At 44.1% G+C, this 14,854-nt stretch overlaps 1 protein-coding gene across 1 annotated transcript in view; it reads right to left on the reverse strand.

Moving 5' to 3' along the window:
• The window catches only part of LOC120936173 (cysteine-rich venom protein triflin-like), a 54,568-nt gene that overhangs the window by 4,658 nt on the left and 35,056 nt on the right, over window positions 1-14,854 (reverse strand). Inside the window, exon 7 of the mRNA XM_040348327.1 lies at window positions 8,387-8,475. Coding sequence (XP_040204261.1) covers window positions 8,387-8,475 — 89 coding nt within the window. The remainder of the gene's footprint in view (window positions 1-8,386; window positions 8,476-14,854) is intronic.

The raw sequence follows: 14,854 nt of genomic DNA on the forward strand, positions 1-14,854 counted from the left end.
CTCCAGGCCAAATTAGCTGTAACAGAGGTGGTCCCAGACTCTCCCGGTTTCCTCAGCAACCTTTTTCTTGTCAGGAAAAAGGGCGGAGGTTTCCGACCGGTCATAAACTTGAGGAACCTCAACCAACATGTCGTATACCGACATTTCAAGATGGAAGGCATTCACTGCCTAAGAGACCTCTTACGCCCGGGGGATTGGTTAGTCAAGGTAGACTTGAAGGACGCCTACCTTACGGTTCCCATCCATCCATCCTCTCAACATTTACTCCGTTTCCTGTGGAGGGACAGAGTGTGGCAGTTCACTTGTCTTCCCTTCGGTCTTTCCTCAGCCCCTTGGTGTTTTACCAAGTTACTAAAACCTGTAATAGCATCCCTTCGGAGCAGAGGGGTGAGGTTGATCGTCTACCTAGACGACATACTCATAATGGCTCGCTCACCCCACCAAGCAAACGCCCATGCATCATGGACAGTTACCCTACTTCAAGACCTGGGTTTTCTAGTAAACCACGAAAAGTCGGTCCTTATCCCATCTCAGGAGATGGAGTTTTTAGGATTTCTGGTAGACACCAACCTAGCGGTCCTGCGTCTACCCAAGGCCAAACTTTTAACCATACGCAAGGAGATCAGCCTCGTGCTCAACAAGCAGAGGGTATCCCTACGCGGACTGGCACGTCTCGTCGGCCTATTGGCAGCGTCGATCCAAGCCATTTTTCCTGCTCCCCTCCATTACCGAGCCCTTCAGAGGCTCAAAGCCCTTCATCTCCGCCAGGGGCTCCGCTACGCGGACGAGGTCCAACTCGACGCGGAAGCCATGGAGGAGCTTCGATGGTGGCTACGCCACGCCGTAGAGTGGAACGGCAAGACCATATTCAGCTCCAACCCAGACTTCATTCTGGAGTCGGATGCCAGCCGCCTTGGCTGGGGCGCTCGGTGCGGTTCATCCTCCACAGGGGGGACGTGGTCCGCGGAGGAATCACTACTTCACATCAATGCGTTAGAACTCTTGGCAGCCTTCTTCGCCGTCAAGAGTCTACTGCCTCACGCTTTCAACTGCTGTATATTACTTCGCATGGACAACGTCTCCGCTGTCCAATATGTCAATCGTCTGGGGGGTTCCAGGTCCAAGATCCTAGCGGATCTCGCGAGGGAGTTCTGGCATTTTTGCCTGGAACGCAACATCATCCCAATCGCGGAATATATTCCCGGCATCTCCAATATTGTAGCGGACTGGAACTCCCGGCACCTATCCGACTCCAGCGATTGGCGACTAGATCAGGCAGTATTCCTTGCCCTCAATCTCCTGTGGGGTCCATTTACCCTAGACCTCTTCGCGTCCCGCCTCAACCGCCAGCTCCCACAGTTCTACAGCTGGAGACCGGATCCGGAGGCTCAGGCGGTAGACGCCCTTCGCCAGACCTGGCCCCGAGGGACGCACTATGCGTTTCCCCCCTTCTCCCTGATCCTCAGGGTTCTTCTTCACATTACACACCTGAGAGCGACGGCCGTTCTAATCACACCATGGTGGCCGACGCAACCTTGGTTCCCTCTCCTCCTGGGGATGACGGTGGACCCCCCCAGACTCCTCCCTCACTCCCCTCACCTTCTCACCGGCCCCAACGGGGACCTTCATCCGTTACTCGTGGACAGCTCACTCCCTCTCCTCGCTTGGTTGGTCTCGGGGTGCCCGATTCAGGCTGCATCCTTTCAGGAGCAGCTAGGAATCTCCTCACCATGGCCTGGGCCCCCGGAACTAGGTCGGCATACCAATCAGCCTGGAAACTCTGGGTTCGTTGGTGTGATCAACGACAGATTGATCCCATTCAAGCACCTGTGACCCTAGTGGTTAATTACCTAGCGGAATCCTATGGATCCGGGAGGTCTTACAATTCCCTCAATGTACATCGATCAGCGATCTCAGCTTACCACGCTCCCGTTGACTCGCTTCCAGTAGGAAGACACCCTTTAGTGTGCCGCCTACTGCGGGGCGTTAGGTTTCAACGACCCCCTCGACCCAGGTACCAACAGACTTGGGACGTAACCAAAGTCCTCTCCATGTTCTCAGATTGGGACGACAATGATTCGCTACCTTTAAAGTTACTATCCTTTAAAATGACTGTCCTCTTATGTCTAATCTCCATTAAACGGGTGTCGGACGTCAGAGCTCTGGACATTTCCAGACGCCAGTTCTCACCTCAAGGGGTGAGGTTTACGGTCGTACGCCGTACTAAGACCGGGCTTCAGTCGGTCTTTTACCCTTTCTTCCCATCTCACCCACGCCTTTGTGTGGTTCGCTGCCTACAGACTTATGAGTCTAGGACGTTCCCATTACGGTCTCTGCGTTCTTCGCAGCTTCTTATTTCTTACGTTAGACCTCACCTTCCAGTTTCCTCGGCCACATTGGCCAGGTGGGTACGCTCTGTCATGGACATGGCAGGGATCGACACGTCCCTATTTGGCGCTCACTCAACCAGAGGGGCTATGGCTACTAAGGTCATCACTACGGGAGGCTCCTTATCGGATCTTTTACTAGCAGCAGACTGGTCTTCAGCGACCACTTTCCGTCAATTTTATTTCAGACCGGAGGAACACGTATCTATGACTGTGTTATAACTATGTGTGTTTTTTACTGTATGCTTGTTATAGCTTTAAACTTGCATAAGATATGAGCCTCCTGTCTGATATATAATTCGAGATTTTCCTAGCTTGTGACGGAAAATATTGATTATATGAAGACAGGAGGCGAGTATCTTCCCTCCCGACCCGTCCCTTTCACTGTATTATATCTCATCTATTCCAGGTTATTGAACCAGTTCTATGGCTGACTGTTCCAGCACGTCCTGTTTGATCTCCTGTTGGGATCCTTTTCTTCATGTTGCTGTTCAACACTTGGACCGGTTGTCCTCACAGATCGGAGACGGGGGCCCCCGCTCCATCCAGATGTCCGGCTGTCGATCATCTACGGCTCCAGAGGTCCAGTTCCTAGGATAGAGGTCGGCCTGTTATCTATATCCGGATTGTTTGCAGTTCGCCTCAAGAAAGAGGAGGTTCCTAAAGGGACAGGCCTTTATATACTGACTGGGCTACCTCGTGATTGGCAGACCCGCCTAGAGGGCTGCCGGGGGTGTAGCTTCTGGTTGTCAGTTTAAAGAAACATTTTTTTCTATAACATTTCACTAAAGTTGTTTTCTGCTGTGAGCATGAATAAAGAAAGATCATGCATAAGATACTCGCCTCCTGTCTTCATATAATCAATATTTTCCGTCACAAGCTAGGAAAATCTCGAATTTTGAATAACAATTTGTATGAAAATTATTTGTACAGGTTTATTATTGTTAATTATCTGATATACCAACTGTAATAGAAGATGCTTTGAATGGTTGGGATTTTTGACCTTCGCACCAGATAAAGCCAAGAGAAGGAACTTGGCCCTGGTTTAGCCTAATTTATTCCCCCAGCTATTCTACAACACATTAATTTTAGATTTCTTCATAGGTTCATTCTATTCGATTGACATAATTATATTATATTATTTCAATCAACTTAATTTCTCAATTACTTGTCATCAAATAGCTGCCATGAAGCTATGATTAGATAATCTTATCCTGCAATCCGCTAGGTTATCTATTTTAATTTACATTTATAAGAGTTACTTTCCTAAACGATTACGCTTTTTTTTTCTACTATGCTATTGTACATGTTCTGTTAATGGAATATCTATTTCTATTATATTATTGTACATGCTCTGTTAAAGGAATTTTGTTGATAATTATAAAATTCAATAAAATATTCGAAACAGAAAATTCTATGTACATTCGAATGTCATTTGAAAGTTTTCTTTTGCCTCCAACATTTGATTTTGGAATAAATGGACTTTTCCTGAACAAAACTACACACACTGGCCCAGATTCAAAAAGCAATTGCGCCTGCGTAACCCTAGTTACGCAGCGCAATTGCTTACTTGCCCCGGCGTAACGAGTTCTCCTGATTCAGAGAGCTTGTTACGCCGACTGCAGCCTAAGATATGCGTGGCATAAGGCTCTTATGCCCTCATATCTTAGGCTGCATTCTTACGTTGGCCGCTAGGTGGCGTTCCCGTTGTGCTCAGCGTATAGTATGCAAATTGCATACTAACGCCGATTCACAACGTTACGCGAGCCCTGCGTACGCAGTTTACGTCGTCTGCGTACGTCGGGTTTCGCGTAAGGCTGCACATGCTAAAAGCAGGGGCAGCCAATGCTAAGGATACCCGTCGTTCCCACGTCGCGAGGTTTGAAATTTACGTAGTTTGCGTAAGTGAATCGTGAATGGCGCTGGACGCCATTCACGTTCACTTTGAAGCAAATGACGTCCTTGCGACGTCATTTACCGCAATGCACGTCGGTAAAGTTTCCCGACGGAGCATGCGCTCTACGCTCGGCGCGGGAACGCGCCTAATTTAAATGATTCCCGCCCCCTACGGGATCATTTACATTAGGCGCCCTTACGCAGGGCATTTTTGAAGAGCGCCCACGCAAATTACGTGGCTACTGCTTCATGAATGAAGCGTAGCGCAAATAATTTGCGTAGGCGCAGGGTAAAAAGGGTACACTGCGCCTCCGTAAGGAGCGCGCAGCTGTACCTGAATCTACCCCAGTGTTAGAAATTTGTACATTCCAAAAAAAAATTCTATTCTGCTCCTTCAAAGTTTTTGATCACTGTGGTTGAAAAAGAACATCGATTCGGCCCCTCTAATGATTTTAAAAATGAACAGCGAAAAATGCCGGAGGAAATTCTGCTAGTGTATACCCAGCTTTATACTCATCTCTCTAGGGCAGGGGTCTCAATCTGGTGGCCCTCCAGCTTTTGCGAAAATACAAGTCCCACAAGGCATTGCAAGGCTGACAGCTACAAGCATGACTCCCACAGGCAGAGAAATTATGGGACTTGTCCTTTCGCAACTACTGGAGGGCAGTCAGTTTGAGACCCCTGCTCTAGGGGCCCATGTCTCCTACCTTCCCTCCATGCAAAAGTTTCAACTTCGGGATTTGATACTTCCAAGATTGCCAGATGTCATTGTTCCCTGTTGTCCTTAAACCGCTATCTCACTGCTATATTCTGTAAGGATGTAGGGGGTTGAATCCCTTAAACATTTACCCGCTGTCCTTGTCACTACTGTAATCTTGGGGATCGATTGTTCCCCAAACTTTCTTGTTCTTGTGGAGACACTGAAGGCATTGAAGCAACAGGCTCCTGTTGCCATCAGTCAACCTGCTGGGAGGAGGATGGAGCATGGGTGTTGTGTCCCAATTGCTGAGCTTGTCTATGGATGCACATAGCTCAGATTAGGCAGCCCATAGAGGAGTATTTTTTTTTCCGATTAACCAGCGGGTTGAAAAAAAAAGAGACTTGATTCTCTCATCTACACACTCAATGCGGATAGGGGAACACTCCCCACTGATCTATTGCATCCTGACAGTGGGGCAGTGCCACTGATAGAGTGGGGAAAATTTGATAGGGTTGTTTGTAAGACATTCCTGGCCATACCCCATGGATCGAAATTTGTCTGGTTCCTGCTGAACTGGATACATTTTGATCCATGTATGATCACCTTTGGGAACCTGACAGGATTGCTCATACACAAGTGTCTGCTTAACACCCGACCTGCTAGAAAGGACTGCACAATGGCCATAGGATCCACCAGCATAGGAGGAAAGGGACATTTTTAAAGGAAAACGAATATACAAAATAGATGACACTGGACCTCTGCTGCCATGGTTATATATCATCAGGGCTTTTTTTCAGCGGGAACGCGGGGGAACGCAGTTCCGGCACCTCTAGCACTGAATGTATGTGATGTCAAGAGGTGCTGGGTTGTGCTACAGTGTCTATTGCTGCTGGGGGATCTAGTGTTGCTGGAAGGGATCTATTTTTGCAGGGGGTAGGGTCTATTGTTGCTGGAGAGGTATATTTTTGCTGATGGGGCATCTATTGTTGCTGGGAGAGTCAGTTTCTGCCTGGATGGATCTACTGTTGAGGGGGAATTCTATTGTAGCTGGCTGCTGGATGGCCTATCGAAACTGTCTGCGGGGAGATTTTTTTTTGCTGGGGGGATCTATTGTTGTCGGGGGATCTATTGTTGCTGGGGGTCTATTGTTGTTGGCTGCAGGGGATCTATATTACTGCTTTTCTTGTTATCATTAAAAAATTAAAGGTGCAGTACTGGGAGGTGGGTAGGGGGCGAGACCAAGGAACGGTGCTCGGAGTTAGGTAGTGGTGAAGACGGGGGAACTCCAAAGGGAGAGTTCCTGCACCTATTCTTTGATAAAAAAAGCCCTGTATATCATTATATATATTCAGCATATAAATACGGAAGGTGTAATATTTTAAGGTAAACTGAATAGTCTAATGCCGCGTACAGACGGTCGTTTTATGCGATGTAAAAAAACGACTTTTTCTGTGAAGTAAAAAACAACGTTTTTGAAACTTCAATTTTTAAAAACGATGTTGCCTACACACCATCGTTTTTTCACAATGCTCTAGCAAAGCGAGGATACGTTCACCATGTTTTTCCATTGAAGCTCGCTTCATAACTAGCTTCTGGGCATGCGCGGGTGTAAAAACGTCGTTTGAATCGTCGTTTTTTGCTACACACGGTCAATTTCTGTGAAGTAAAAAACGACGTTTTGAAAAACGACACATAAAATTGAAGCATGCTTCAATTTTTTTTGGTCGTTTTTCAGAAGACATAAAACGACGTTTTCTCCCACACACAGTCAATTAAATTGACGTTTTTAAAAACGTCGTTTTTTTACATCGCATAAAACGACCGTCTGTACGCGGCATTACACACAGTTGTAGTGCTTGGATAGTGTTTAGGCTGGGTTCCCACTGCCGTATGGTGCGGCTCACAGCAGGGGCCCGGTGTGTCCCTGTTTACCATTTCAGGTCCAATTTCGGTCCAAATTTTGGTCGAAATTCGGACCTGAAATGGACCAAAAGACGCACAGGACTCCCGTGCAATTTGCTCCGGAGATGTGTGAACCGGCTCAATTGAGAGCCGGTCACAATCTCCTGAAAACCCACATCGAAATTGCAATAGTGTGAACCCAGCCTAAAAGTTCACTGATTTGTTCTTGCTTGTTGTCTGAAATTGCTCTTTCCTTTCATTGTAGATATGTGCATTCCCGTTCGTACGAATGTTATTTTCGTACGAAAATGTTCATTTTCGTACCCGCAGAATAATGTGTACATACGAAAAAATTAAAGCACCAAAATACGAAAACAACACGATTACGAATGAGCTGCATAACGAACAACCGCAAATACGAACGAACGATCCGACGAAAATACGACAAAACGAAAACAGCAAAAGAACGAAAATGATATTTTGTTTGAATCCTTGTTCTGTTCGTATTTTGATTTTCAGTCGTATGTTCATATGACATCTAACAAAAGATTTTCATTTTGTATTTTGTTTGAATGCTTTTTCTGTTTGTATGTTCATATGACATCTATAACAAAAGATTTGTATTCTGAATTCCTTTTTTCTGTTCGTAATTTGGTTTCAAAATACAGAATACAAATCTTTTGTTATAAGATGTAATTTTCGTTTTTTTGAATGGGCAGTGAGTGTAGTTAGTTATTGAAGCAGCTTCTCTTTTGTGCTGAGTACAGTAGTACAGTAAAGCCAAATAAACTTTTCTGTGGATTTTCGTCTGAAGGGAGAGATCAGTTGGCCAGACTTTTGAACCTGGAACCCAAAAATGGTTTTCTGATGGAGTTTAAAAACAAACGAACGTTCAGTAAAACAATCGTTTTTATGTTTGTTGTTAAAAAAGTCTGACCAAGTGTATGGGGCTTAACAATAGTTAATATGGATCAGCCACGTGTTGAAAGTGCCGCGAATCCCGCGATATATTTACGAAAGTACAAAACGACGAAAATTCACGAAAATCATTGTCTAACAAGTAACGAACATGAATTAAACAGAATAACGAACCATCCCGCATGTACGAAAATAAAACGGTAACGAAAATACGAAACGATCAGAATACGAAAAAATCTCGTCGTACGAAAAACGAACGGGAACGAACAGGAAAACGGGCGTCTTACGAAAAACGAACGGAAACGAACCTACGGAACGATACGAAACAGAACAAAAAAAAACGAAAAAAAATTCTGTGCACATGTCTATTTCATTGTACATAAAAACCACAACATACACTCACCGGGCACTTTATTAGGTACTGTACACCTTGCTAGTACCGGGTTTGACCCCCTTTTTAGCCTCAGAACTGCCTTCATTCTTCATGGCATAGATCCACGTTAACCCAAACACTGTCTTTCCTCTACTTTCAAGAGTTTTTGTTATGTAAAGTGATGTTTTAAAATACATTTGAAATACTTACTGCATAATCCATTGTTGCAATTGTTCGGGCACATCGCACACGGTGTTCCTACAGTATATGGTTTATAGAGGGAGCTATCGATATTTCCTCTGAAATAGTTACCAAACAAGTCACATATAAGATGATTATAGCTGTATTAATGAATTTCCGACAACAGTTTAGAACTATATGTGATTTTTTTTTCTAGTAATCTGTTGCCGTTTTGTGTTGTTATTTGAACAAATTAAATGACTGCCTTGTTTTGAACGGTGGAGAACTGTCCCTGCAAAAACAGTCAACTAACGTTCAATTTTTCAGGACAAGCTTTCAGTGGTCTACTGTATTTTTCTGTGTCCAAACACTCTGTATCACTATTACCTGGACCTAGAAAAAGGAGGTTGTTAAAAAAAAAAAAAAAAAAAAATGAACTGTTGGTGCAAATAAAAAAAAAACTGTATCAGGGATAGTTCTCAATTGTTCAAATAGCAACACAAAATACCAACAAATTATAAGGTCAGATAATTAAAGTGGTATTAAACAGAAAAAAATAATTATATTGCCACTTATAAATGTGGTGGCTGAATTCATTTTTCTTTTCTTAACCCCTTCAATACCGGGCTTTTATACCCACCTCCATACCGGGCCTATTCTGGCACTTCTCTCCTACATGTACAAATCATCATTATTTTGCTCGAAAATTACTCAGAACCCGCAAACATTATATATATTATATATTTTTTAGCAGATACCCTAGGAAATAAAATGGCGGTCATTGCAACTTTTTATCTTGCACTGTATTTGCGCAATCATTTTTCAAACGCCTTTTTTTTGGAAAAAAAAATGGTTTCATTAATTAAAAAATAACAAAAACAGTAAAGTTAGCCCAATTTTTTTGTAAGATATGAAAGATGATGTTTCGCCACGTAAATAGATACCTAACATGTCACGCTTTAAAATTGCGCACACTCATGAAATGGCGCTAAACTTCGTTACTTAAAAATCTCCACAGGCGACGCTTTGAAAAAATGTACAGGTTACCAGTTTAGAGTTACAGAGGAGGTGCTAGAATTGTTGCACATGCTCTAACGCACGCGACGATCCCTCACATATGTGGTTTGACCTACGTTTACCAAGCTGCGGTTTCCAAAGCGAGCAAAGTCCTTTCTTGTATTAAGAGAGGTATGGACTCCAGAGACAGAGATATCATTTTGCCCCTGTACAGATCATTAGTAAGACCTCATCTGGAATATGCAGTTCAGTTTTGGGCCCCAGTTCTCAAAAAGGATATCGGAGAACTGGAGAAAGTGCAGAGAAGGGCAACCAAACTGATAAGAGGAATTGAGGAGCTCAGCTATGAGGAAAGATTAGAAGAACTAAATGTATTCACTCTTGAGAAGAGGAGAATAAGGGGGGATATGATCAACATGTACAAATATATAAGGGGTCCATATAGTGAACTTGGTGTTGAGTTATTCACTTTACGGTCAACCCTGAGGACAAGGGGGCACTCTCTACGTCTAGAGAAAAAGAGATTTCATCTCCAAATACGGAAAGTTTTCTTCACAGTAAGAGCTGTGAAAATGTGGAACAGACTCCCTCCAGAGGTGGTTCTGGCCAGCTCAGTAGATTGCTTTAAGAAAGGCCTGGATTCTTTCCTAAATGTACATAATATAACTGAGTACTAACATTTATAGGTACTCAGGGTAAATCCGATTGCCTCTCGGGGGATCAGGAAGGATTTTTTTCCCCTGCTGCAGCAAATTGGATCATGCTCTGCTGGGTTGTTTTGCCTTCCTCTGGACCAACTGTGGGTATGGAGTTGGGTGTATGGGATTGCATTGTGTTTTTTTTGTTTTTTGTTTGTTTATTTATTTATTTTTTTAATTTTTTTTGTGGTTGAACTGGATGGACTTGTGTCTTTTTTCAACCTGACTAACTATGTAACTATGTAACTATGTTTACATACGTGGGCGGGACTTACGCGTGTGTTCGCTTCTGAGCGCGAGCTACCGGGGACAGGGGCGTTTTTAATTTTTTTTTTTTTTTACTTTATTTATTTATTTTTGACACTTTTTTTACATTTTTTTTTATCACTTTTATTCCTATTACAAGGAATGTAACACTCCCTTGTAATAGGAATAGTGTGTGACAGGTCCTCTTTAAGGAGAGATGCGGGTCAATAAGACCCCACATCTCTCCTCCAGGCTGGAAAGCATGAGATCGTGAAAAAAAAATTCACCGATCTCATGCTTACTAGCCGCAATTGCGGCTTTGTTTACATTCCGGTACCCGGGCATGACGTCATCACATCGCGCCCGGGCCTCCGATGGTCAAAGAGATGACTGGTGACCATCTGGTCACCAGTCATCTCTTTGCTTCCTATACAGCGCTGGGCGATTCCTTCTCCGGGCCCCCGATGGTGCGGGAGAGCCCGGGGAAACACCGGATGGTGGCAGGAGGGGGGATGTCCCCTCCCGCCGCCTATAAGAACGATCAAGCTGCGGAACCGCCGCTATGATCGTTCTTATGGTGCGCAGGATCGCCGCCAGAACACAATGATATTTGAATGATGCCTCTAGCTGCAGGCATCATTCAGATATCACCGCACAAAGTACAGGACGTCATATGACATCCACCTGGGATGGGAGATCCCCTTTGTGGACGTCATATGTCTATGTGCGGTATTGAAGTGGTTAAAGTTGAACTATAGGCAAAAACCCCTGTTAGTTGTTTTTTTTTGCAATCTGTGTCCCATTGGGGAGATTTATCTTCACTTCCTGTCCCATAGCAAACTAAGAGGAAATACCTGAAAATTAAGGGAATTTCTTGGGGCTCTCCAGGCCACCAGAACTAGTGTGTCCGCTGGAAGATTTCCCCCACAAAACATGTATCATATACAGTACTGTAATACAGTGGGGAAAATAATTATTTGATCCCCTGCAGGGCACGCACTGTGATCACCCGAGTCACTGAGACTCGGGTGATCACAGATCGGAGTAAGGGGCCGATCCCGTCAGCCAATGACAGCTGATCACGTGATCACCAGCTTTTGTGCAAGGGACATCGATCCCGAAGAGGAAGAGACACATCCGACTCATCTGTGCCCACCAGTACCGCCTTCCAGTGCCACCTGCCAGTGCCACAAATCAGTGCCCACCAGTGGAAAACAGTGCCACATATCAATGCCCACGAGTGCCACCTATCAATGCCCATCAGAGGTGTCAATCAGTGCCACCTAGCAGTTCTGCCTATCAGTGTCGCCTACCAGTGCCGATCAGTGCCAATCATTGCCACCCATCAGTGCCCATCACTGCTCTATTTGTGGGGAAAAAAAATATACAAAATGTTGTTTGCGTACAGCATTGCATGACCATGCAATTGTCAGTGAACATCTTGCCTCCCAAGCCAATTCTGGCACTTCTCTCCTACATGTAAAAATTATATTTTTTTTGCTAGAAAATTACTCAAAACCCCCAAACATATATATATATATATATATATATATATATATATATATATATATATTTAGCAGAGACCCTAGGGAATAAAATGGCGGTCATTGCAACTTTTTGTCTCGCACGGAATTTGCAAAGTAATTTTTTAATCACGTTTTCATTGGGAAAGAACTGTTTCTTGCTTTATAAAAAAACAAAACACTAAAATTAGCTAAATTTTTTTGTATAACGTGAAAGATAATGTAACTCAGAGTAAATAGATACCTAACATGTCACACTTTAAAATTGCGAACACTCGTGGGATGACCCTAAACTTCGATACTTAAAAACCCAATAGTTAACGCTTTAATTTTTTTTATAGATTACCTGTTTAGAGTTACAGAGGAGGTCTAGTGCTTGAATTATTGTTCTGACTATAACGTTCATGGCAATACCATGGCAAGCCTCATGTGTGGCTTGAACGCGGTTTACATATGTGGGCGTGACCTACGTATGCATTCGCTTCTGCGAGCGAGCATGCTCGGATCGGAGCGCTTTAATTTCATTTCATTTTTTTTTGGGGTTTATTTCAATCTTTCTATTCTGACACTTCCTTTTTATATTTTTATATTTTTATCACTTTTATTTCTATATTTCCTTCCTGTAAACACCCCTTGCAATAGGAATAGGGCATGACAGGTCCTCTTTGCAGAGAGATCTGGGGTTTGTAATTCCCCAGATCTCGCCTCTAGGCTGGGAAGCATGAATTAAAAATAAAAAATAAAAAAACAATCTCGGCTTCACAGCCAAGGCAAAGGTATTTTTTTTCAAATGCAGAGTCCGGGCGTGATGTCATAACATCGCACCCGGCTTTTGAAAGGTCTTAAAGACTTTCGGGGGCCATGTGACCCACAAGATTCTCTATAATAAACTTCCGGCACCGGTGGATTCCTTCTCTGGCAAGCCGATCGCAAGTGCGAGCCAGTAGAAGCACCGGATGGCGGCGGGAGGGGGGAGCTGAAGTGGTTAATCAAAACCACCAATGTAGAAATAGATCCCCTGATGAAGTCACGTGATGTGAAGATACGTAGGAATTGGAGCACCGGATACAGACAGAGTCTGAAGTTTTAATACGAGTTTGGCACTCATGGATGTTTTATTCTACTTCACTACCTAAATGTGAGTTTTTTTATCTGTTTTTTATAAAATGTATCCATTATATGGAGTCACGCTATGGTCTCTTTTTCGCTCTTCCTAATGCTCCTATGATACATTGAGCCTTGCCATTTTGACGTATGAGGATCAGATCGCACTCTCGCCTGTATAGCTGACACTCTGAGGGGGAAATGAGTTCGGCACTCGTGGATTTATGCCTGCTGTCCTTTCATTCATGTGAGTGTATTTTCTCAAATCTTTACCTGTTCGAGGTACCCTCACAGTGTCACGCTATATGCATTGCATATATCTTCTCTTTTCAATGACACACACTGGCGGCTGAGAGCTGTCTTAGGAGTCAGGAGGAGGTGTTTTATCAGCCCACTCATCCAGCTGCGATCAGTATCTCTGTTAGCTGTTTGGACAAACAGCCGTGAGGTGAGCTGCTAGCACACTCAGAGGTGTCATCACTAAGGCTGCATTTACACCTAGGCGACAAACCGCGTGAAGCGCGACGCCCGTGCCGCTGGAGGGGAGAATTTCCATTGATGTCTATGAGATGGTTCACATCTCATAAACGCCGTAGGCCTGCCGCCTGAAAACAAGTCCCGGACCCTTTTTTTCAGGCGGCATTGGCGTTCGGCCATAGACATCAATGTAAATTCTTTGTGAAAAGTAAACTAATCGCTGCATAATACACCGTGTACGTGGCGTTACAATGTGAATGGAGCCTGAAGATTTCATTTGTGCACAATGCATTTTTGGTGGAGGTGTTCCATCTAGACACTGTTCTGTGGAGGAATTACTGGACTGCTAGATCTGATACTTATTTATGGACAGGACTTTATCACATGTGTGATTTTTGATAGTTTTGCACTTTTTCCACTTATTTTATGCTAGTTTTGGTGTTTGTATATGTAGCAGCCATTTTACTATGTATTTTCAGGATGTATTTACAGGATTATATGTGTTTGTTCACTTTCATCTGTATTGTTCATTGTAGTATCAACAGATACCTTTTTTATTTTTTTTCTCTCACTGTTTAGTTCACCCACGATCCCTTTACTTTGCATTCCCTTTTCACTTCCCCTTCCCATTCCCTCCCCCACAGCGCAGTTACCATATTTCACATCAAAACCACCAATAAAGTTCTTACTAGTGCACTAGTCCACATGTGTTTGTGCTTGGTGTTTATCTGTTTCCCCGAAAATAAGACCGGGTCTTATATTAATTTTAGTCACAAAAAACACACTAGGGCTTATTTTCAGGGTAGGGCTTATTTAAAAATTCTGTGTCCTGTCTTCCCCTCAGGTCTCCCCCCACCACCACCACCCCCCCTTATCATGTCAGGAGTCTGTTTTTTTCCCTTTACATTGTCCGTTTTTAAAATGTTAAAATCTAAAAATTCTGTGTCCTGTCTTCCCCTCAGGTCTCCCCCCACCACCACCACCACCCCCCCCCCCCCTTATCATGTCAGGAGTCCGTTTTTTCCCTTTACATTGTCCGTTTTTTAGATAATCAATTCTGGTACTGTGGTTCAGTGCAGTTGTATGACGTGATGACGTCAGTGCGCTCGTCAGCCCGCTCTGTGCACTAAAGAGGGAGGGGGCGCAGATGTCCGCGGGAGGAGAGGAGGAAAAAGAAGAGCCAGTGTGCTGAAGACATTTGGTGGGAGGAGGGGAGCAAACAGAATAGCCGAGATCCCTGGCTGACGTGCGCACAAGAGGAAGCAGCAGCAGACATCAGCCGGGAGGAGAGAAGAGGACCTCCGGCGGGGCAGCGGTGGGTGCAAACAAGTTTTTCTTATATATATATATATAGCAGCAAAAGGTAAACAATAGCAAGCATTTAAAAAGTTTTTCACGGAGATTGACTAGGTCTTATTTTCCGGGTAGGGCTT

The sequence above is a fragment of the Rana temporaria genome, chromosome 4 (assembly GCF_905171775.1).
Source record: "Rana temporaria chromosome 4, aRanTem1.1, whole genome shotgun sequence".
In the NCBI taxonomy this organism is placed as follows: Eukaryota; Metazoa; Chordata; class Amphibia; order Anura; family Ranidae; genus Rana; species Rana temporaria.